The sequence below is a fragment of the Cajanus cajan genome, chromosome 1, assembly GCF_000230855.2.
Source record: "Cajanus cajan strain Asha chromosome 1, NIPB_CcT2T_4, whole genome shotgun sequence".
In the NCBI taxonomy this organism is placed as follows: Eukaryota; Viridiplantae; Streptophyta; class Magnoliopsida; order Fabales; family Fabaceae; genus Cajanus; species Cajanus cajan.
This window is the reverse complement of record NC_138517.1, coordinates 13,430,885-13,455,002: the sequence shown is the minus strand read 5'-3', so window position 1 is coordinate 13,455,002 and position 24,118 is coordinate 13,430,885. Positions and strand designations below refer to the sequence as shown.

General features: G+C 38.0%; 1 protein-coding gene and 1 pseudogene across 2 annotated transcripts; one reads left to right on the top strand and one right to left on the bottom strand.

The window, feature by feature from the left end:
* Positions 1-10,207: 10,207 nt before the first annotated feature.
* On the bottom strand, positions 10,208-15,106 carry LOC145959042 (uncharacterized; annotated as a pseudogene).
* A 4,101-nt stretch (positions 15,107-19,207) lies between these two features.
* On the top strand, positions 19,208-23,875 carry LOC145953880 (uncharacterized). Of its 2 annotated transcripts, XR_014431106.1 has the most exons (4): positions 19,208-19,413; positions 19,533-19,828; positions 20,358-20,466; positions 20,594-23,875. XR_014431106.1 is itself a non-coding variant. In XM_083067666.1 (3 exons), exons 2-3 carry the CDS (start codon positions 19,678-19,680, stop codon positions 20,759-20,761), a joined length of 957 nt encoding a protein of 318 aa, XP_082923792.1. In that variant the 5' UTR covers positions 19,208-19,413; positions 19,533-19,677; the 3' UTR covers positions 20,762-23,875. The 2 variants fall into 2 exon arrangements, 1 of the variants encoding a protein (XP_082923792.1); XM_083067666.1 differs by having other exon boundaries at positions 19,533-20,466.
* Positions 23,876-24,118: the final 243 nt, after the last annotated feature.

The window sequence follows — 24,118 nt, the reverse complement described above, 5'->3', positions numbered from 1 at the left end:
TAAATGAACGTAGAAGTCATGAAGATGAAATCATATTTATTTTAAGGAAATTTAAGAGTTAGCAAGTGCTCCTGGGTCCAATCCTTGTATTATATAATTGTTCTTATAATTTTTACATTACCATTTTAATTTTGTTTCACATTAGCTCACTTCCAATCATATCAACATCTCTTTATTAATCATTGGAGTAAGAATTACTAAACTCTCAAATCCCCGAGGACGATACTTAAATACTACATCGAAATTTAGTCCGCTTGCCAAGTGGAGTGTTTGCAAAAACCTCATCACCACTCAACTATAAGGAAGGATTTGGTCACTCCTATAGAATCAGAAGAAGAAACGAACTTGTTTGGCTCTAGATCCTATCTCTCTAAACTTTTCTTTAGATTTTTTAGGATATGAACTTATGAAGTTCAAGTCTTAAGAAAAACCTTAAATATATTCTCCTAAACTTGGTCAACTTGACATCAACTTAAATCAACCTAAAACAACTTAACTATCAATGATCTCTTGACCCTTAGAATTCTAAAACAACAACTATATTACAACATAACATCATTTAAAACAACACATAGCATATATTTAAATAATAAAACATGCAATGTTATAGTTTTTAATGAATTCAAAATATAATTTATTTCGGATGAACACTAATATCTTTTTTTGTACATAAAATTGGTAGAATGAGAAGGCATTATCAATACTACCGGACAACACGCCAATGGCATGTTAGAGCTACCAGTATAGGTCCACCTAGAAAGTTGTTGCACAAGTCCGAACTACAAGCAGTTCCACCTATTATAGCTACTCAACTAGTTTCTAGACATTAAGGGATCCTTGTGAGAAAGGTTGCACACCAAACAATAAATGTGACATTAATTGTAAGAGTGTGTAATCCGTGTCATTTCCATTAGCAAGGATGTCAATAAATACATGATTGTACATGATTGTTATGCTACAAGTTAGGCAAGAATCAAGCTACCTGTTTAGCTAATTACAAGGAATTATGATTGACTTTCCTATACACAATAACTAACACAATAACTAATTGATATGCCAAAGGAATATGCTGATTATATTCTAATACACCCCCGCAGTCGAAGCTGGAGGTTCTCGGATGCTTAGACTGTCACGAAAATCATTGAATAGAACGCGCGGAAGACCTTTCGTGAAGATATCGGCAATTTGGTAGCGAGACGGGACATGGAGTACACGCACTTCGCCACGAGCCACTTTCTCACGAACAAAATGAATATCCATTTCAATGTGTTTAGTGCGTTGATGTTGAACTGGATTACCTGATAAGTAAATTGCACTAACATTGTCGCAGTAAACCAGAGTAGCCTTGTGAAGGGGACAGTGTAACTCGAGGAGTAGGTTTCGAAGCCAGCAGGAATCAGACACAACATTAGCTACTCCTCTATATTCTGCTTCAGCGCTACTACGCGAGAGAGTAGGTTGTCGCTTGGAGGACCAAGAGATCAGATTATCCCCAAGAAAAACGCAGTACCCAGAAGTTGACCGACGAGTGTCTGGACACCCACCCCAGTCAGCGTCTGTATAAGAAATAAGTCGATCAATGGAGGAGTTGTGCAAATGCAATCCATGAGAAAGAGTGCCTTGAAGGTAGCGTAATATACGCTTGAGAGCACTCATATGCTCATTAGTGGGAGCATGCATGTGTAGGCAAATTTGTTGGACGGCATAAGAGATGTCAGGCCGAGTGAAAGTAAGATACTGAAGGGCACCTGCAAGGCTGCGGTACTTAGTCGGATCAGCAAAAGCAGTAGCACTATTAGCACTGAGTTTGGGCTTGGTGTCCACAGGAGTAGGACATGTGCTGCAGTTAGACATGCCAGCACGTTCAATAATTGTCTTAGCATATTGTGTTTGAGATAAGAATAAACCATGTGGATGTCGAGTGACAGAAATGCCTAAGAAATAACTCAAGGGACCTAGATCCTTCATAGCAAATTCAGAACCTAAGAGAGCCATAAAATACTTTCGAAGACGATCAGATGAAGCTGTAAGTATAATGTCATCCACATATAACAACAAATAAGCTATATCAGACTTATTCCTGTAGATGAAAAGTGAGGTATCTGACTTACTGTTGGTGAAACCAATTGTAGCAACATATGCAGCAAAACGTTGGTACCAAGCCCGAGGAGCCTGTTTTAAACCATACAAAGATTTCTGTAAAAGGCAGACATGATCGGGATACTCTTTGTTACGGAAACCCATTGGCTGATGCATATAGACGGTTTCATTGAGATGACCATGCAAGAAAGCATTCTTGACATCCATTTGGTGAATGGGCCAAGATTTTGACAAAGCAATGCTGAGAACAGTTCGAATGGTTGCTGGTTTCACCACTGGGCTAAATGTCTCATCACAATCGACTCCCTGTTGCTGTGTATTGCCATTACCTACAAGTCGAGCCTTATACCGCTCAAAAGAACCATCAGCATTATGTTTATGACGAAAAATCCACATAGACCGGATAACATTCACATTTGGTGGCCGAGGCACTAGTACCCAAGTCTTATTATCAATTAAAGCATTAAATTCATCTAACATTGCATTTTTCCAATGTTGATCATGTAGCGCACTAACCGGAGTTTTTGGTATGGGGGAGATATTTGGAGTGGTTGCTGTGTGAAAATTAGAGAAATATTTTGGATTTGGTTTGAAGATGCCATTTGCCGATCGGGGAGTAATGCGTTGTGATGATGAGGGGTCAGTTGATGTTGGATGAGGGATGGTAGATGGGTTTGAGAGATTAGGGGAAGTGGCAGATTGAAGTGGAATCTCTTCAATATTTCGTGAGGAGGGAGGAGAGGAATGTGTTTGAGTTGAGGAAGTTGGTTGGGAAAGTGGGCTTGGAAGATTTGAGCTAGCCAAGTTCACGCGTGAAGAAGTAGAGGGAGAGCTAGATTGGGCCGTTTGAGTGTTTTGTGGAAGTGGGTTGGGAATGGTGTTTTGTGGCTTTTGATGAATGAAATATGGAAGAGATGCATCAAAACAATCAAAATCAGTTTCTTTGGGTTTATGAACTTTGGAGAAAGGGAACTCGTTTTCAACAAAGCGCACATGACGACAAATAATGATTTTGCCACTTGATATTTCATAGCATTTTGAGCCTCGATGATTAAGTGCCGGTCCAAGGTATACACATGGTGTAGACCGTTCTTGAAGCTTATTAATGGTGGTAGAAGGAAATAAGGGAAAACACAAACAACCAAAAGTGCGTAAATCCGAATACGAAGGATTACCTTGATATAGGATTTGAGTTGGTGAAAGGTAGTTCAAGACTTTGGAGGGAAGTATGTTAAGAAGGTATGTTGCCATTGATAGAGCATGGTGCCAAAACGAGAGTGGCATAGAAGCATGATGAAGAATGGTTCGAATGATATTATTTATGGACCTTATGTGTCTTTCGGCTTTTCCATTTTGTGGAGATGTGTGTGGGCATGAAAGACGATAAAGTAAACCATTATGATCAAAGAACTGTTTGAGTGTGCCATTAACATATTCCGTCCCATTATCACATTGAAAGGTTTTGATGCTACGTTCAAATTGCGTTTTTACGAGAGCATGAAAGGAAAGAAATAAGTGAGGTACTTGTGATTTCTTGGCAATTGGAAAAGTCCATAGAAATTTGCTGTAGTCATCAAGAAAAAGAATGTAGTAACGGTGACCAGAAGTACTGGCAATAGGTGAAGTCCAAAGATCACTATGAATAATATCAAATGGCAATACAGTATATGATGAGGAATCATAAAAAAGAAGTTTGACATGTTTCCCAATAGGACAAGAAGAACAAAAGCTTTGACAAGCCTTATTACATTCAATGAATTTATTACTACGTAGAGAATTGATAATAGCATTGCCGGGATGACCTAACCGATTATGCCAAATATCACGAGACATAGTAGTGAAAACTGAAGGATTGGATAATGTGGCTTGAGATGGTGGAAAAAGAGGATATAAGTCCCCAACACTGTTACATCGCATTAGCTTTGTCCCTGTCTGTAGATCATGAACAGAAAAACCAAAAGGGTCAAACAAAATTGAAACCCAATTGTCTGTGGTAAATTTACGAACGGAGATCAAATTTTTAATGAGTTTGGGAGCATGTAATACGTTGTTGAGGAGAAAAGGGGGATGAGGAGGGGGTAAGTTAGTGCGACCATGACCAATAATAGGAATTAAATGACCACTACCAACGACAATGTTATGAGTTTTATTGCTGGAATTGAAATAAGAAGAGAGAATACCTGCGTCCGACGTCATGTGAGATGTTGCACCGGTGTCCATGTAGTAGTTTCCATCTGGTTGAGAGAATGATAAGGCATGCATGGCGGCTTCAATGTCAGTCGGTGTATATGTAGGAGTAGGAGACAATGAGGACGAAGTCATAGCATTGAAAACTTGTGGTGTGGGTCCAAGTATGCCATGCCCAGCTGAAGACTTTGGAGAAGCATAATTGGGCCGAGGCTGCCAAGGCTGGGTAGGGAATGGACATGGTGGGATAGTCCACCCTCCCCAACCAGGCTGCCATTGTGGCCAAGATTGCTGGTGCTGATGTGTCGGCCAGGCCTGCTGTTGACTGGGCCGCCCAGAAGGTTGGCTTGCATGCTGCCCCGAATTTTTATATTTTCCTTTGCCTTTGTTATGGTAACGAGGCTTAGGATTTGTGGGACTACCATTGCTGGGACGTTTGGGTGCAGAGTCATTGGAGGCAGCAAGCATGGCTGCGGTTTGGCGTTGTCCAGATCCAATTGATTCGCGAGCGAGGCGAGCTTTTATAGTTCGCTCGGCCATTTTCAACCTTGAACGACAACTATCGAATGATGGTAGTGGTTCTTGATTTTGAATAAAGTCAACGGTACCACTATAAGCCTCCGGCAGAGAACCTGTAAGACGCAGCACTAACCTCCCATTAGTTACCGGTGCATCAACGTCCGCAAGCCGATCTGCAATTGATTGAAGGTAAGTGCAATAGGCATCGATGGAGTTGTGATCTTCGAAGGTTGCATTGGTGAACTCTTCTTCGAGATGGGTTGCGCGGGAAGCCTTGTTGTCTTGAAATAGAGCTTCGAGACGTTTCCATGCTCCTTCGGCAGTGTCGTCACGTCTGAGAATGGCAAGGAGAAGGTCCGGGCTGATGGTGCCGTATATCCATTGAAGGATGGCAGCGTCAAGACGCTTCCACATGGCTGGATCTTCTGATTTCGCAGCAATGTATGCCGCGTGGACAGAGGGTTCTGTGGGTGGCACAAGATGATCGTATAGATCATGAACCCGAGTCAAGTTGGTAAACAACGCAGCCCAAGAGTGATAAAGTGCCTGCTCGTTGTCTAGAGTGACGGGTACAAGCGATTTCACATTAGAGATGGTGAGGGCGGGATGATATTTAGGTTGTTCGGCCATGGTAGTAGAAGAACAAGAGAAGGAAAGAAAGAAGGAAGGAGACGCAGAAGAAATGGAGGTTAGGAAGAACCTTAATCTGATACCATGTAAGAGTGTGTAATCCGTGTCATTTCCATTAGCAAGGATGTCAATAAATACATGATTGTACATGATTGTTATGCTACAAGTTAGGCAAGAATCAAGCTACCTGTTTAGCTAATTACAAGGAATTATGATTGACTTTCCTATACACAATAACTAACACAATAACTAATTGATATGCCAAAGGAATATGCTGATTATATTCTAATATTAATATCTAAAATCATACAAAAATAAATTATTTTATTTTTTTAGAACCACCCATACAACCTACTTTATGATGTGAATGAACTATCCCTTGTAAGCAAGGATGATTAGGTAAATGAAGGTACTATTTCTTGTTCTAGAATTCAAAATTAATATATATATATATATATATATATATATATATATATATATATATATAAAAGGAGAATTAAAATAGAAATATTAGATATCAATATTTATCAAAATACTAGTCGATGCTACACCTTTGATAGAACTTTTTAAGAGACATCATAACTAATAATTTTATGTCCATACCTTTACATATACCTCTCAATATAACACATTTATAGGTGGTGATAGAAATATACTAAAAACAATAATTAAAAATATAACGTGAGAAAGTAAGACAAACTATAAAAGTCTAAAATAATCTACATATGATTAAAATGTAGTTATCCTTTTTCTAAAAGGCATGACGATAATAATGGATACTTAAACCTAATTTTGGAATAAAAATGTCGGTGAATGCACTATTTTTGTTTTTTTTTTTTTCTGGAAGATGGAGTTCTCGCATGACAACTTTAATTTTCTCCTCCTATGCAAATAAAATTGTAAAAGGAAAGGAGACAACAAATGCACAATGATATACAGAGATGTATGCATATTAGTAGAGGAAAAGTCAAATATGAAAAACTGAAAAAAGAAAATTAGATTAAAAAAAATGAGATAGAGCCAGGCATGTAAAGTGTTCAATAACTTCACAATAAATTTATTTATTAAATATTTGTGTAAAGTTATTTAGTAGTTGAGGGATGAAAAAAATTAAATGTGTAAATTTTAATTTTCTTTTTAAATATATTAAATGAAATGTTACTTATGCCTTTAGGAAAACAATAGTTAATACATCTAGAATTTAGAAAAGAATCTTATAAAAAGAGGCAAACAAAGAAAAATGGTCTTATAAATATGGTCAAAAGTAATATTAAGAAAAATAGTTAATAATCATTTAAAAATAACATAATTAATTTTCTAAACTAAAATTTCTTAAAACTTGATATTAAAAATAAAATTGATCATTGAAAATACAATTTCTATTAAATGGAATAGTATTTTGGATATAATATTATAAAATAATTTAATTAAAATTTACTTATATTTGACTAAACAAACGTAAGTTTTATTTCTTTACTTATATTCAATACCCGATTCGATATATTAATATTAAAACTAACCAATTAATAAAAATAATTCAAAATGTATTAAGCTCTACGACATTTCTAGGAGTCAAACTCATCGATAAGTATCTCAATATTAATTAGCAATATCTTTTTCGATGTAAACAACCAAGTTGTCCCACCAAATGAGTTCTATCAGAGCAACTTTAATGGATGCTCCTTAAGCAATTCTGCCAGGGAATAGCAAAGCTTCTTTTCAAAGCATCAACGATGCATGCAAGTGATGACGTGGAGCACCATTTGCTTTAAGAAGCATCGGTGCTTGAGCCTTCAAAAACTATACATATCTATTATGTTAATTCATACATTCAAGTATTGTTTCACTGATGATTATTACTGTTAGAACTTAAATGTTCATGACAAAATTTTAATACCGTTAAAAGATTTATTACTGTTAATTAATTATATATATATAGAGAGAGAGGAGGGTACTTCAATTTTTTTACACAACTAAAACCTCTCATTTTTTCTCATTCTCATCTCACTGAATTTCTCAATTTCTTTGATTTGTTTTCATTCAATGGATCCAAATCAAAATTCATTCAATATAAATACGTGGTTTAATTTGATATCAAATTATCAACAATTCACAAATTTAAATTTTCAAAATTCTTAAATTTTATCGGACCTATAAAACAATCCTAATATAACTTACATTGCTTATTTATGAAAGGTAAGCAAGTCTCATCATTTTAAATAAAATATGATTTACTTTTGTTTATATTTTTAATTTTTTATTATGTGAATTTTCATAATGATAGTAATAAATAAGAACTTTAATAAATAAGTTATTATTAATAAAATATAATAGTTTAAGATTTTTAGTGAGATTCATTAATTAGAAAGAACTTTACAGAATTGTTACTATTATATAATTTTTTTTCTTAAAATCACTTGTATCGAAGGGAATAAAAATAAATGATGCCAACAAATAAGCCTCATTAAAAGTAACAAAGTAAATTCTTACTATTATATATGCTGAAAAAGACAATCACTAAATGAACTCTAAAAAAGACATTATCTTGTTGACTCGTTTTATCAAGCGATGGGTAAGTAAGGGAATAACTAACACCAACATACCAAAATGAATAAAAGGCTTTTAAGATGGGTTTGGACTTTGGACTATGGGTGGCAAAATTAAGTCTACCAAGATTAAGGCCTGAAATAACATTGTTAGTTTGTTGACGCGTTTTAGCCCAAAAGCTTTTAGTAGAGTAGGGTGGGTCAGCCCATCAAACATTTAATTTTTATTTTATTTTTCATTTAGGTAAAAAAAAAAAAACAAAAACAAAATATAGTGTAAGATTTCAAATTCTTGTTACATTTTGGTATGAAAACGGGGTTGTATATAGAACTCGATATATTAAGAAATAATTTTAATATTCTCTTTTTAATTTAATTTTTTTTTTTGTGAGTCAGCCCTGTCACAAACTTTGAATGGTACAAATTATATGTTTGAGCCCGTATTTCAAATCAAACTGTTTTTGATGAAGTAATGGGTAGGCTAGTTTTTTATACGTAATAAAAAATGAAAAAAATGTTTTTATTTTAAAAAATATGAACTACTAATATATAGAAGAATGGATCAAATTGCTTTTTATATTCATAGACGAGGATCGATGATCATAATTTTACGCAACTAACATGTATTTTAAAATTACGTTCTTTGTGAAGCAAATTAAGTGCCGCTAAATAACTAAGTACAAGCATTGATCAATGTTTTACGGTGTGCATATATTTCAGGTTCCTCTTCCATGGTTATAAATATTTTTACTTGCTGATGTTTCTTTAGTATCTTTTCTTAGAAGTTTTTAGTTTGGGTATCTAATCTTTCTTTGTAAAAAATAAAATAATGTATTTTGTTGCGTAACAAACTATTGATAATATAAATAAACTATTCTAAGAAAATACATTTAAAATATTTAAATAGAATTTGAAATTTACGATCCTTCTAATATAATATTCATGTTAATATATATATATATATATATATATATTTTTTTTTTGTTTTTTACTAAAAAATATATTAACATTTTTAAATTTTTGTTTTTTAAATTACAATTGACGATAAATTTTTCATGTTTTGTTTTAATTAGTCAAAAGATAGTTAGTTACAATTAAGAGATTTTTAGTATAAAGAAAATTTTTACTTTTTTGAGGATCTAATATAGAAAATGTTAATTTCTCATACTTGATTTGTTATTTAAAAATAATATTTTTAGAGAATATTATTTTTCAAAATTGATTTTAGTCACACAGAATCATTCCATGGGAAGGTGGAAAATCAACATAGTGTTTGCATGAAAGGTAAGATGTAACGACCTGGCTGGCCACTACACTCACAATCACAACGCACCGGAAACACTAGACAGAATAGAACGAGTATATAAATATAGGATCTAGAATATAAATATATACAAATGTCCCAATTCGACTAGAGTTAGGGTGTACACTACAAAAATACATCCAAAGCCACTATATCAAGTAGCTGAAACAAACAAGACATCAACAAAAGTCAACTCCGCCTGCCAGCTGCAGATTCACCACTAGCCACCACTTATCCCTGCTCTGCTCTCATACATAGTATGATCATCGCAGTCCAAACCACATGGAAAACAACAAAAGGGTAAGCTAGCATAAAAAGAACAACATACAGAAAGATTTAAGTAATATGAACAACTACAACTATCAACACTTCATCAACATACATCCCGTCGATTTTTACAACATAATCATCAATAAGCATATAATGCGTCGTCACGCATATCAACTCGGAGATCTCCTACAACAACTCAGCCTTTCGGCCTACATCAACTCAGCCTTGCGGCCTACAACAACTCAGCCTTGCAGCCTACAACAACTCAGCCTTGCAACCTACAACAACTCAGCCTTGCGGCCTACAACATCCAATATCAACACACAGCACAACACAACTGTACAGCTCAACATATCAACTTACAACAATATACAACTGATGCAACTCAACATATCAACTTACAACATTATACAACTGATGCAACTCAACATATCAACTTATTACAACAATATACAAATGATACAATTCATCATCAGCAATAGTATTACCTACTAATCATCACATCATATTCGTCCATTTCAATTCAACTCAGCATAAAACAATATTGTACAACATATAATGAATTATCATCTATGCGCCCGGCGCACTCATGGTTGCGCCCAGCGCAGTACAACCAAAGAGCACCAGGGGTCAGCGCGCCCAGCACAAGCATGTCCGTGCCCGGCAGGACTCAACCAGAGAGCACAAAGCTCTCACGTGCTTGGCAGAATAAATAATTGCGCCCAGCGCATGCCAGGCAGAGACTCCAAGGAGTCTCTCGCGCCCGGCGTGCCCAAACCTGCGCCCAGCGTAGGGAAGGCAGAGACCTCCCTTAGTCTCACGCCCAGCACAAATTGAATTGCGCCCAGCGCCTCCCATGGCAGAGACTCCCAGGAGTCCCCGCGCCCAGCGCGGCCAAAATCGCGCTCAGCGCCATGCCAAAAGCCCAAAATCAAGCATCGCGCCCAGAGCGGTTCAACCCTTGCCCGGTGTGGGCCATCCAGAGGCAAATATTTTCAAGCACGCCCGGCGCACACATCTTTGCGCCCGGCGGGCTTGCCTAAATGCTGCCTTCGGGTGGCCACGCGCCCGACGCGAAGAACTACGCCCAGCGCGAGTTCAGCAGCAAACCTCATATTTTCGAAAACTCTTCAAAAATTTGCAAAAAAATTAGAAAACTCCACATGCAATCGGTTCAAATTACTACATTTTCATCCAAGAGTCCAAAAATGCTACCTTTTTCAACATGCAACAACAAATCAAGGATTTCCCCCAAATTTTCTCAAAAACCCCAAAACTCCAAAAACAAGTTCTCTTTCAACACAGCCACTAATCAGTCATCAATAAGCATCTAATGAGTCTCTAGAACATCCACAGCCAAAAATAGCAAAGAAAAGAAAGAAAAAAAAATACTAGCTTCCCTTACCTCGGTTCAACGGCTCCGAGCTTCGGGAAGGAAGACGACAATGAAGGAGAAGTGGATAAGAGAAAGCTTGAGAATAGGAGAGTCCCACACGGTTCAGCTAGTTCCCCTTAACTGGATTAGCACCTACCCACCTAGAGAGTTTAGAGAATTTGAGTCCAAAGCAAGAAAGTGATGGTGAATAAGAAAAAAGGGTCAGCAAGGTGAGTGAGAAGAAAAGGAGAGAGTGTCCGGGGAAGAAAGAAAAGGGATTAAAAAGGGGTCTCACAACCTCCCCAACAACAAGAGTTTTCGTCCCCAAAAACAGACTTACTTGGGAATAGAAATGGATAACGCTCCCTGAAGTGCTACTCCACCTCCCAAGTAGCCTCACCGGTAGCTGCATCCCACAATACTTTTACCAGAGCAATAGACTTGCCCCTCAACTCCTTCAGTTTATGATCAGTTACAGCTACCGGCAATTTCTCAAAAGTCAGGTTCTCCTTCACCTATACATCATCTAGCTCCACCACATGACTCGGGTCATGAACGTACTTTCTCAGCTGGGAGACATGAAATACATCATGCAGGTTTGAAAGACACGGTGACAAGGTCAACCGATAAGCAACCGGACCTACACGCTGCATGATCTGATAGGGACCTACGAACCTCGGTATCAACTTCCTTGCCTTCAGTGCTCTACCCACACCAGAAGTCAGAGTCACCTTCAGAAACACATGCTCCCCTTCGGCAAACTCCAAAGGCTTTCTCCCCTTGTCAGCATACGACTTCTGCCTACTTTGAGCAGTCTTCATCCTCTCCTGAATCATCTTCACTTTCTCAGTGGTCTGTAGGATTAGCTCCGGACCTACCACCACTGACTCACCATCCTGATACCAGCACAGAGGAGTCCTACATCTTCTGCCATACAACGCTTCAAACGGCGCCATCCCAATGCTTGCATGAAAATTGTTGTTGTAGGTGAACTCAACCAACGGTAGAACCTCCTCCCAGCTACCCAAGTGGTCTAATACACAAGCCCTAAGCAGATCTTCCAAGGATTGGATTGTCCTTTCTGAATGGCCATCCGTCTGCGGATGATAAGCAGAACTCAGCTTCAACTTCGTGCCTAAGGCTTGGTGTAGACTCTGCCAAAATCTAGAAGTGAACATTGGATCTCTATCGGAGATAATACTGGAAGGCACCCCATGCAAACGTACTATCTCCCTCACATACAACTGTGTCAGCTTCTCCAAGGACCACTTGATGTTGACAGGCAAGAAATGTGCGCACTTGGTCAACCGATCTACAATCACCTAGATAGCATCACTATTCCTAGCTGACCTAGGCAACCCAACAATGAAATCCATAGTAATGATATCCCATTTCCACTCCAGAATCTCCATCTGCTGCATCAACCCACTCGGCTTCTGATGCTCCACCTTCGCCTTCTGACAAGTCAGACAGGCCGCCACATACTCAGCTATCTCCCTCTTCATGCCAGGCTACCAGAAAGTCTTCCTGAGGTCCTGGTACATCTTAGTCATACCCGAATGTATGCTAACTCTACTCTTGTGACCTTCCTCCAACACAACTTTCTTCAGCTCAGCATCCTGAGGTAGGCAGACTCTGCCCTTGAACCTCAAGATTCCATCTTCTTCCAGTTCGAAACCAACCGCCTTCTCGGTACCAGCAAACCAAGAAGCTTCACCAACTCAGCATCTTGCAACTGCTTAAGTCCAACCTGCCTCAAGAACTCATTAGTTATGGTGGCCGTCCCACAACTAATGTGATCCTGAGCTAACTCCACACCGAGGTTTAAATCTCTGAATTTCTCAATCAGTTCCAACTCCCTCACCATCATACTCAACATGTGGATGGATTTCCTACTCAGCGCGTCCGCCACTACATTGGCCTTACCAGGATGATACATCAACTGGAAGTCATAGTCCTTCAGAAACTCCATCCACCGTCTCTGCCTCATGTTCAGCTCCTTCTGATCAAACAGATACTTCAGACTCTTATGATCACTAAAGACGCTGAACCGAATACCATACAAATAGTGTCGCCATATCTTCAAGGCAAAAACAACAGCTGCCAACTCCAAGTCGTGAGTGGGATAATTCCTCTCATGGTTCTTTAGTTGTCTTGAAGCATAGGCCACCACTTTCCCGTGTTGCATCAGCACACACCCAAGACCCTGGTGAGAAGCATCACAATACACATCAAAGGGCTCACCAGAATCCGGCAACACCAACACAGGAGAAGTAGTCAACCTCCTCTTCAACTCCTCAAAACTCCGCTCACAGGCATTCGTCTAAATGAACGGCTGCTCCTTCCTCGTCAGCTGGGTCAGAGGCACTACTATCTTAGAGAATCCTTCAATGAACCGACGATAGTAGCTCGCCAAACCCACAAAGCTCTGAATGTCAGTGACATTCCTCGGACATTCCCACTGCAACACCGACTCCACCTTAGCCGGATCAACAACAATCCCTTCAGCTGAAATCACGTGGCCCAAGAACTTCACTTCATCCAACCAGAACTCACATTTTGAAAGCTTCGCATACAGCTGCTTCGCTTTCAAAATCTCCAGCACCACCCTCAAGTGCTCTCCATGCTCTTCCCGGGTTCTTGAATAAATCAAGATATCATCAATAAACACCACCACGAATTTATCCAAGAACGGCCGGAAGATCCTGTTCATGTAATCCATGAACACTGCAGGGGCATTGGTCACACCAAACGGCATCACGACATACTCATAGTGACCATACCTAGTCCTAAAAGCATTCTTCGGTATGTCACCCTCCCTCACCCTAATCTGGTGATATCCTGACCTCAAATCGATCTTAGAAAACACCGATGCTCCCTCAGCTGATCCATCAAGTCATCTATCCGGGGAAGAGGATATTTGTTCTTAATGGTCAACTTGTTCAACTTCCGGTAATCCACACAAAGTCGACTACCCCCATCTTTCTTCTTCACCAACAACACAGGAGCACCCCACGGTGAAACACTCGGCCGCACCAACTGCTTCTCCAATAGGTCTTCCAACTGACCTTTCAACTCAACCAGCTCGGCAGGAGCCATCCTATAGGGAGCCACCGACACTGGCCCCGTGCTTGGAACCAAGTCAATAATAAACTCCATCTCCCTAACAGGAGGCAACCCAGACACCTCATCAGGAAACACCTCAGCAAAGTCCCGTATCACATCAATCTTCGCAATTACCCTCTCAGTCTCCACACTCATAGCAGCAAGTAGAAGACAACACTCTGCTCCATCCCTCAACAATGATTCAGCTTGGCTAACTGAAATCAACAACTCATCCTCCTCCTGGGGAAAGATCAACCGCCTATTGGCACAATCTATAAGGATACGATTGGCAGATATCCAATTCATCCCTAAGATTATGTCAATATCAACCAAAGGCAAACAAATCAAGTTTACCTTATACTTTTTCCCATTCACAACAATAGGGCACTTAGCACACAGTTCAGAAGCAACTACTAAAGCAGAAGCGGGTGTCGACACTAGCAGTCTCAACCCCAAGTCACACACAGGCACAGCCAGCATAGCAACATAGGCATAGGAAATAAATGAATGGGAAGCCCTAGAGTCAAACAAAAGCATCACATCCTTACCAGCAGCCTTGCCCTTCCCCTTCACTAGGTCAGAAGAAGTCGAAGCCTCAGCACCCGTCAGAGCAAATACTCTACCAGCCGTAGTGGGTCTGTCACCCCTCTGAGTCTCAGCTCTCTGTACACTACTCCTTTGAGTATCAGCTCTCTGAGCATCACTCCTCTGTGTACTCCTCTCCGTCCTACTCCTGGTGGGACAGTTGAAAGACACATGGCCCATCTGTTGACATCTGAAACATCTGTTCTCAGTGTGTGGACAATCCCTGATCAAATGGGATCCACCACACCTGTAACACCTAAGGGCAGCACCTCCACCCTATCCTCCTCCTCTGGTAGTCTCAGCAGGTTGCCTAATGACAGGACCCCCTTGCTGTGGTTGGGGCCTATCATACGGCTTCCTCTGACTTCTGCCTCCCCTCTTAGACCCAGTTGGTCCCTCAGTAGCTCTGATCACACGGTTACCCCCTTCTAACCTCTCCACAATCTTTGTCTTCTCTACTAAGGCCGGAAACTCGATGATGGCCATATGCACCACCACCTTCTTCAACTCATACTTCAGACCCTCAACAAACTTTTTGCACTTCTAGGCCTCAGAAATAGCCTGTGAATAAAAACGAGCCAAGTGCTCGAACCTCATCGCATACTCCGATACAGATAGGCCTCCCTGGTGTAACCGCATGAACTCAGCCTCCTTGGCATGCCTCACGCTCTCCGAGAAGTACTTCTCCATGAACACTGATCTAAAGCACTCCCAGTCAACTGTAACTCCTCTCGCCACAAGCATCTGATAAGTGCCCCTCCACCAATGCTCGGCCTCTCCCACAAGCATATACACAGCATATGCCAACCTCTTCTCTAGAGAACATCCCAGAACGGCAAAAATCTTCTCCAACTCACATATCCAGCGGTCAGCTGCCTCTGATCTGCATCTCCCGCAAACTGTGGAGGATGACACTTCTGGAACTCAGCTAGGTCCCAGCTCTCCTATGACCCCGTGGGCCTTGCTGCACCAGTTGCAGCTCTTTCAGCCTCTATCCTAGCAAAATAAGCATTTTGCTGCTGTATAGCCATAGTCATCATCTCTATGGCACGTACTATCTGTTCGTTGGTTCTAGTCATCGTCTACAAAAATAACAACATATTCAGTATACTACCACTCAACCCAACAATAACTAACAACACAACAATTCATCACATCAATCAACACAGCAAACAACACAACAGGACAGCACAACACAAAGTTAACACAACAAAAGCCTAAAGGAACCACCCCCAAAGAGTGTCCACTAGACTCGACCTGCTCTGATACCACTAAAGTGTAACGACCCGGCTGGCCACTACACTCACAATCACAACGCACCGGAAACACTAGACAGAATAGAACGAGTATATAAATATAGGATCTAGAATATAAATATATACAAATGTCCCAATCCGACTAGAGTTAGGGTGTACACTACAAAAATACATCCAAAGCCACTATATCAAGTAGCTGAAACAAACAAGACATCAGCAAAAGTCAACTCTGCCTGCCAGCTGCAGACTCACCACTAGCCACCACCTATCCCTGCTCTGCTCCCATACATAGTATGATCATCGTAGTTCAAACCACATGGAAAACAACAAAAGGGTAAGCTAGCATAAAAAGAACAACATACAGAAAGATTTAAGTAATATGAACAACTACAACTATCAACACTTCATCAACATACATCCCGTCGATTTTTACAGCATAATCATCAATAAGCATACAATGCGTCATCACGCATATCAATTCGGAGATCTCCTACAACAACTCAACCTTGTGGCCTACAACAACTTAGCCTTGCGGCCTACAACAACTCAGCCTTACGGCCTATAACAACTCAGTCTTGCGGCCTACAACAACTTAGCCTTGCAACCTACAACATCCAATATCAACACACAACACAACACAACTGTACAGCTCAACATATCAACTTACAACAATATACAACTGATGCAACTCAACATATCAACTTACAACATTATACAACTGATGCAACTCAACATATCAACTTACAACAATATACATCTGATACAATTCAACATCAGCAACAGCATTACCTACTAATCATCACATCATATTCGTTCATTTCAATTCAACTCAGCATAAAACAACATTGCATAGCATATAATGAATTATCATCTATGCGCCCGGCGCACTCATGGTTGCGCCCAGCGCAGTACAACCAAAGAGCACCAGGGGTCAACGCGCCCGGCACAAGCATGTCTGCGCCCGGCGGGACTCAACCAGAGAGCCCAAAACTCTCACGCGCTTTGCGCAATAAATAATTGCGCCCAGCGCATGCCAGGCAGAAACTCCAAGGAGTCTCTCGCGCCCGGCGTGCCCAAACCCACGCCCAGCGTGGGGAAGGCAGAGACCTCCCTTAGTCTCGCACCCAGCGCAATTTGAATTGCGCTCGGCGCCTCCCATGGCAGAGACTCCCAGGAGTCCCCGCGCCCAGCGCGGCCAAAATCGCGCTCAGCACCATGCTAGAAGCCCAAAATCAAGTCACAACTGACATCGCGCCCAGCGCGGTTCAACCCTCGCTCGGCGTGGGCCATCCAGAGGAAAATATTTTCAAGCACGCCCGGCGCACACATATTTGCGCCCGGCGTGCTTGCCTAAATGCTGCCTTCGGGTGGCCACGCGCCCGGCGCGAAGAACTTCGCCCAGCGCGAGTTCAGCAGCAAACCTCATATTTTCGAAAACTCTTCAAAAATCTGCAAAAAATCAGAAAACTCCACATGCAATCGGTTCAAATTACTACATTTTCATCCAAGAGTCCAAAAATGCTACCTTTTTCAACATGCAACAACAAATCAAGGATTTCCCCCAAATTTTCTCAAAAACCCCGAAACTCCAAAAACAAGTTCTCTATCAACGCAACCACTAATCAGTCATCAATAAGCATCTAATGAGTCTCTAGAACTCATCCACAGCCAAAAACAGCGAAGAAAAGAAAGAAAAAAAAATACTAGCTCCCCTTACCTCGGTTCAACGGCTCCGAGCTTCGGGAAGGAAGACGACAATGAAGGAGATGTGGAGAAGAGAAAGCTTGAGAATAGGAGAGTCCCACACGGTTCAGCTAGTTCCCCTCAACTGGATTAGCACCTACCCACCTAGAGAGTTTAGAGAATTTGAGTCCAAAGCAAGAAAGTGATGGTGAATAAGAAAAAAGGGTCAGCAAGGTGAGTGAGAAGAAAAGGAGAGAGTGTCCGGGGGAGAAAGAAAAGGGATTAAAAAGGGGTCTCACATAAGATATTTTTAATTTTTCTTTGTTTGATTCTATTTTTAAGAGGAAATGGGAGAAAAATCCCTCCTCATCCAATTTTACCTCTCATCTAATATTGGAGGGATTTGGAAGAAAAGAGAGGGATTTAAAAAATTTTAAATATGATTTATGTATCTGTCTGAGCGCACGCTCGTAATCTTCTAGTAATTTGATGGCCGAACGAGAACTTCGGGATGACGCTCCAGAAGGGGGAGGTACCTGCAAAAGGCATTCCGAAACTTAAGTCAAGACAAACACGAATCTCGATAGTAATAAATGAACAGTACATACTTCGTTTTATGTGACCTATTTATACTACTTGTAATGGGCCTTGAACATGGTGGACCTCTTTTAGCACTTACTAAATTAGGTAATACGGTGCTAATCGGCTGATTATGCCTTAATTATGTGTTTGTCCTTATTAGTCATGATTGTTGTCTTAATCACTACTTAGTCTTATCGGCTGTTAGCCGAGCCGAGAGATGTAACATCGAGGTTGCCTTTTGGTCTCGACCTCTTGCCGAGCTGAGACATTAGTGAGAAGGCCAGCCAATTACGCTGTCCCGGCCAAGCTTTCAATGGTCTCATAGGTTTTTTATCACAGTCATTGTCGTGTCCGAGAGTCGTGTTGAACTAACTGAGTCTTTATGCTCTGGTCATATCGGCGGCCGAGATGGCCGAGGCTAGTGCGTAAAGGTATAAATACAATAAAAAAAAACACTAAATTAGTCAAAAGAGATTACGTTCTTAATTGTTAGATAGAGAATGAAATATTAAATTAATCTCTCTCCTAAAAATTGAATTAAATCGGAGAATTAACTTCAAAATATCTATGATTTGGAAACAATTAAACCAAATTATCAAATATCTTTTTTATTATTTTGAATTGAATCAATAACCACCTAATAATTTGCTTCAATTAAAAGTAGTAGAAAAGAACGTATATAGAACTAGTTTTTCAGTCTATCTAACGAACAAATTAAATATTTATTACATATAACTATAATTTATAATAAATTAATTATATAAAAATAAATATTATATTTAAATATATAAATTATATTTAAAATTTATATAAATAAATATTTTTAAATATATAAATTACAATTTTTTTACACTAATATACAAATTATATTTAAGATTTATGATAAATAATTTATATTATAGTATAATATTATGATAAATAAAAATTAAATTAAATTAGAAGATAAAAAAAATTTCTAAATAAATTGTAGCATGAACGGTCATATAAAAAAAAGGATAAATTATTTTTGAAGTAAAAGAAAAGATAAAAAAAAGATAGAGATATTTCAAATTTCAAACACGTCAAAAGAACAAAAAAAAAGTTATAGTAGTATTTTTAAATTTTAAAATAGGTAACTTTCAAATTATTATTTTAATTAATTCCATATAAGTAAAGGCTTTTACCCTCACTTCTGTCATTGCAAAGGAACATTTGACAGCAGTGAAAACCTAAGGCGAGAAGTGATGGCACCCAAATCCAAGACTATTAAGGAATTCAATGACAAACCACAAGGTGTGTATTTCAGATGCTTAGTTTAATTTTTGTTTTTAAAATATAATATGCTTGAAAAGTTATTGCTGTAACAATATTTGTATGATCTGAAGCAATTTTTTGTAACAGTTTGAGTTCAGGTATGATGAATGTTGGTGTTGAAAATGATGAATTGAGGCAAAGTACAAGAAATACTAAAATTGATAGGTTCAGCAATTTGCCTGACAATGTTCTGCTCCACATCATGAATTTTATGGATACAAAAGATGCTGTTCGGACTTGTGGATGCACCATTGCAAACATCTCTCTAATCTCGCATTTTATTATGATTACAGACAGAATATTGAACTTTTCGATAAATTTGTGACATGGGTTTTGTCTAGCAGGGATGATTCCTGTTCCTTACTTAATCTTGTTATTGAAAATCAGTTTAGTGGTGAGTTAATTGATCCTCGAGTATTTGATAGTGTCATTGAATATGCTGTGCTTCACAATGTCCGGAATTTGAAATTAGATGTTTTCAGCCCCATTGTCACTTTTGAGTCTCTCTCTTTAATCTTTTGTTCTCAGTCTTTGACATCTCTGAAGCTTTGCATTAGGCGTACGTCTAGTCCGGTGGTAGTACTAACGAAATCTTTTGACTTGCCTGCGTTGAAAAGTTTGCGTCTTAATTGTGTGGGTTTTGCTGCGAGTGGCAATGAATGTGCCGAACCCTTTTCAAATTGTCGTGTGTTAAACACTTTGGTCCTTAAATGTTTTTCTTTGCATGATGATGCACGGGTCCTTTGGATATCTAATTCTAGCCTTTCTAGTTTGAAAATAAGCCATTTGTTGCAAAAACAAGTTTGGGAAGTGAGGCTTTCTACTCCGAAACTTAGTTCTTTCACAATCAAGGGTTTTGCGTGTGATCAGTTGTCCACCACATGCAATCTTTCTTTTCTTGAAGAAGTAAATATTTTTCACAGGTACCTTTGGGAGACAAGCTCAATTTCAACGCTCCTAAAATGGCTCAAAGTGCTTGCCAATGTAAAGATATTGACACTAACTTCAGTCATCATTCTAATGATATTACCTGTAAGTTACATGTTTTTGCCTCTATAAATGCTTATAAACTTGTCTGCATTCATTTATAGAATATTTCACCACTACTTAATTTTGCATTTTAATATAAATATAACTCCTATTTATTCTAACTGTGTAGGAATTATCGAATATGTATTCAAGGACACCTCAACCCCCATGCTTTGTTAGATTGGAATTATTGAAGGTGGACAAACAAGTGCCTATAAAGATATCTGATAAGGAAGTAACCAGAGTAGTGGACTTCTTGCTTCAAAACTCTCCGTCAGCAAAAGTTGATATCTCATAAAAAGTAATTGTCAGTATCCAATGCCTGGTTATTTAGTTAGAAATTTTATGTGGTGTTCAGTTTTTTTTACTTATTTAGTGTTTCCCTTTTTATCTATCCTCGATGCTCTCTACTGATAGCAAATTATAAGTGGTTATGGTAAACAAGCTAAACTTAAAATTCAAGAAAGTAGAATAAGTTTTGATTGATTTGTATGGTATTATATGTTAAAATTACTTGAGTTTAGTTATCATATGAATTATTGAAAATAATGTTGTTTTCTCAAACTAAACCAGTGAACCTACGGCCAATTGCTTCTATTCTTGTTTGAGTTATCATCATAAATTTGATGCTCAAACCCTGTGGAGTGTGGACATTCAGATGGTGTTGTATGATGAAATCAACGGTGTTTGTGAATATCTTCCATTTTAGAAACCTGATACAATAAAATGGAATTTATTATGTCACAGTAGGATGCAATAAAACAAACTATAGATGTGTATTACGCAGTTTGAAAATGTAGCTTAGTTCCATGTAGAATCCTAGGTCCTAGGTTATCTAATGATAACTCACTCACTTAGGTTTACTCGTTATTAATTGGTGTGTTGCTTTGTATAGGTGATAATTAGCCTGTAAAAATTGGAAATTGGTGTATTATTTGGATGATTATATTGAAGAATATCAAATTTGATTGTGGATACATTGATTGGGACGATTATGATTTGTAATTTAGTTTATGGACTATTTGGACAATACTTGAATAGTGTGCAAGTGTCTATTATGTATTTTTTTTTTTAATTACAGTTAAAAATCCAAACTAGAAACCACAAAAGCAAGTTACAATAAAAATATATGCAAACATAGGAAAATAAATCCAAGAGGGGGGGGGGGGGGGAGATTCATAAACATGAATACCCTCTAGTAAAGAAAGATCTCTCTTGGCAAGTGCATCAACGAACTAATTTGCCTCTCTAAAAATATGAAAGCAATCCAAATGTTGATCTAGGTCAACAACACTAATCACCCTATTAACAAGTGCATAACAGGTGTGCTCTCTATTGTATTCTTCATTCAGTAAATAAATTGACATAGTCGAGTCTGATTCCACAATCACATTTTGAGTAAAACTTCTATCTCCAGTAATCTTTAAATCATGATAAATTATCCATAATTTTGCTTGCATTATACCGAACAAGGATTTGTTCATTCTCAGACCAAAGATCTTGTTGAAGCTTAATCAAATAAGGATTCTCACCTTGAAGAAGCTAACGAGCAATTTCATTTAGCCTTTTTAAAATTCTCTTTTTAGCATAAAAATTATTATTCCACTCCTTTAGTCTACTTGAAAACTTTGCACCCTCTTAGCCCAATCTGCATGTGAATTCGATCCTTAGTACTAAATTTGAGAAATATGCATGAGTCAACCAAGTTGCCTCAAATCTAAAAGGTTTCCCATAGTGCCCCATTTTTTATAAAATATAATATAAATATTTTATTAGTAAATTTGATATTTTTAATATTTATTTTAATTATTTGATATGCTTTTATAATATAAGGTGTATTATTACAGATTTTATTTAAATGTTTTATTTAATTAAATTAAGAAGGAAGAGAATTAGTAACTAAGGTTAAGTGTTTTAACTGAAAGGTTAAAGAGATGTTAAGGTTTTTAAAAGAGTAATTTTCTAATAATCCCTCATATGCTTTTATTTTATGTAGGATGGAAACCACCTCAAAGTCATGTCCGTCTTCTTTCCCTTACCAAGGTAAGGGAAAAGTGAGAAACCTCGCTATGGACGTGGAATTGTATGTTGGGTAGTAAGATTGACCTTTAATTTTGTCTTTGTTGTATGCTTATGTATAAGGAATTTTTCCTAAATGTGTCTATTTTGTTTCTTATTCTTCTTACACATTCCTAATGACGTGAATTGTTTGAATATATGATCAATTATATATTTTGCATTTAATTGTGTGCTTTGATGTTTCTATAGGTTTCTATGGAAAACCTTAAGGGAATTTGTTATGATAATTTGTGAAAATATTGATTGATATGTGTAAATTGAGTGATTTTGAATGTAAATGGCACGCTATAGAACACTTTTACCGATTATGAGTTTATGCGTGGAATTGGATGTGGATAATTCGTTGAGGAGATGTGAATTCTAGGGAGGAAGATCACGTTCTCGCTCAACGAAATGTGTTGGTTCGCTCAAAGAAAAGCCTTAAGGGGCTCAACTTGCTTAATTAAATGTTGGTCATTTAACGAGAAGCCTTAGGAGGCTTAACTCGCTCAACTAGATATTGGTGGTTCAACTAAATGTTATTCACTTAGCAAGAGACTCTAAGGAGCTTAGCTCGCTCAATGACTTTTAGATGGTTGTGTTTACTCTTGTGATCTTGCTACTACCTTTTTATTAATGACTAATTGATGTATTTGAGAATGTACATGGTATATATGAGGTGGAATGAGAAATATGTGATACATAGTAGTCAATAGCGATTTTAGTGGTCACTATCGCGACATGTTGGAGTAGAGTGGCTCCATGTCTTTACAGAAAGCTTGTTGGGGAGTGCTTTAAAGGAGTGGTCAGAGCTTGAGGTAGAGCATGACAGCGCAATCGCAAGTGGGCGATGAATTTTCTCTTCTTTTTTCGATAAATATCCTATAGATATTCCTTCTTGTCTGGTGGATCTCCATCAATCGGGCTTCTCCAACAAATCTTCATCGATCTATCTTCTCTAACGATGGCTCTATCTTCTTCGACAATGGCTTTGTCATGTCTTCTTCTTAGAGAGAAGGTAGGCAATGAAGACTTGAGTCTTAAGATTAGAAGGGTTATAGTAAAAAAAAAAAAATAGGGTTGGAAAAGTTGGGTCAAATGGGCCAAAGTTTTTTCTCTCTTTTGATTTGGTTAATGAGCCTTTTACTTCTCTATTTTTCTGAGAGACACTTCTCTTTATTTTTAATTATTTTTATAGTTTAGATAATATTTTATGTAATAAAAAAATTAATATAAGACCTTAAATATTTTGTTTTCTTTATTATTTTATTTTATTTTATTTTTTTAACTACTATAAGTTTTTATTATTGAAAATATTTAATGTATAAATTATGTTTCTATTTTATATGTATATTACTAATTATATGTATTATAAATTATTCAATATATATATATATATATATATATATATATATATATATATATATATATATATATATATATATATATTAGAATAACAGTATCCTACTATCCCACTTTTGGAATTAGTCACTGCGCGTCATTATTCGAGATTAATAATTATGATATGTCAAGTGAGATTATGTGTATGTTATTGTATGGAGTCTTTTGACATGTATCATTCACATAAAAATGTGTT

Excerpts from the sequence above, each read along its gene's own strand:
- LOC145953880 (XM_083067666.1), top strand. The coding sequence starts at position 19,678 with ATGCACCATTGCAAACATCTCTCTAATCTCGCATTTTATTATGATTAC. Across the intron at positions 20,467-20,593 it reads TCATTCTAATGATATTACCT|GAATTATCGAATATGTATTC; the intron begins GTAAGTTACATG and ends CTAACTGTGTAG.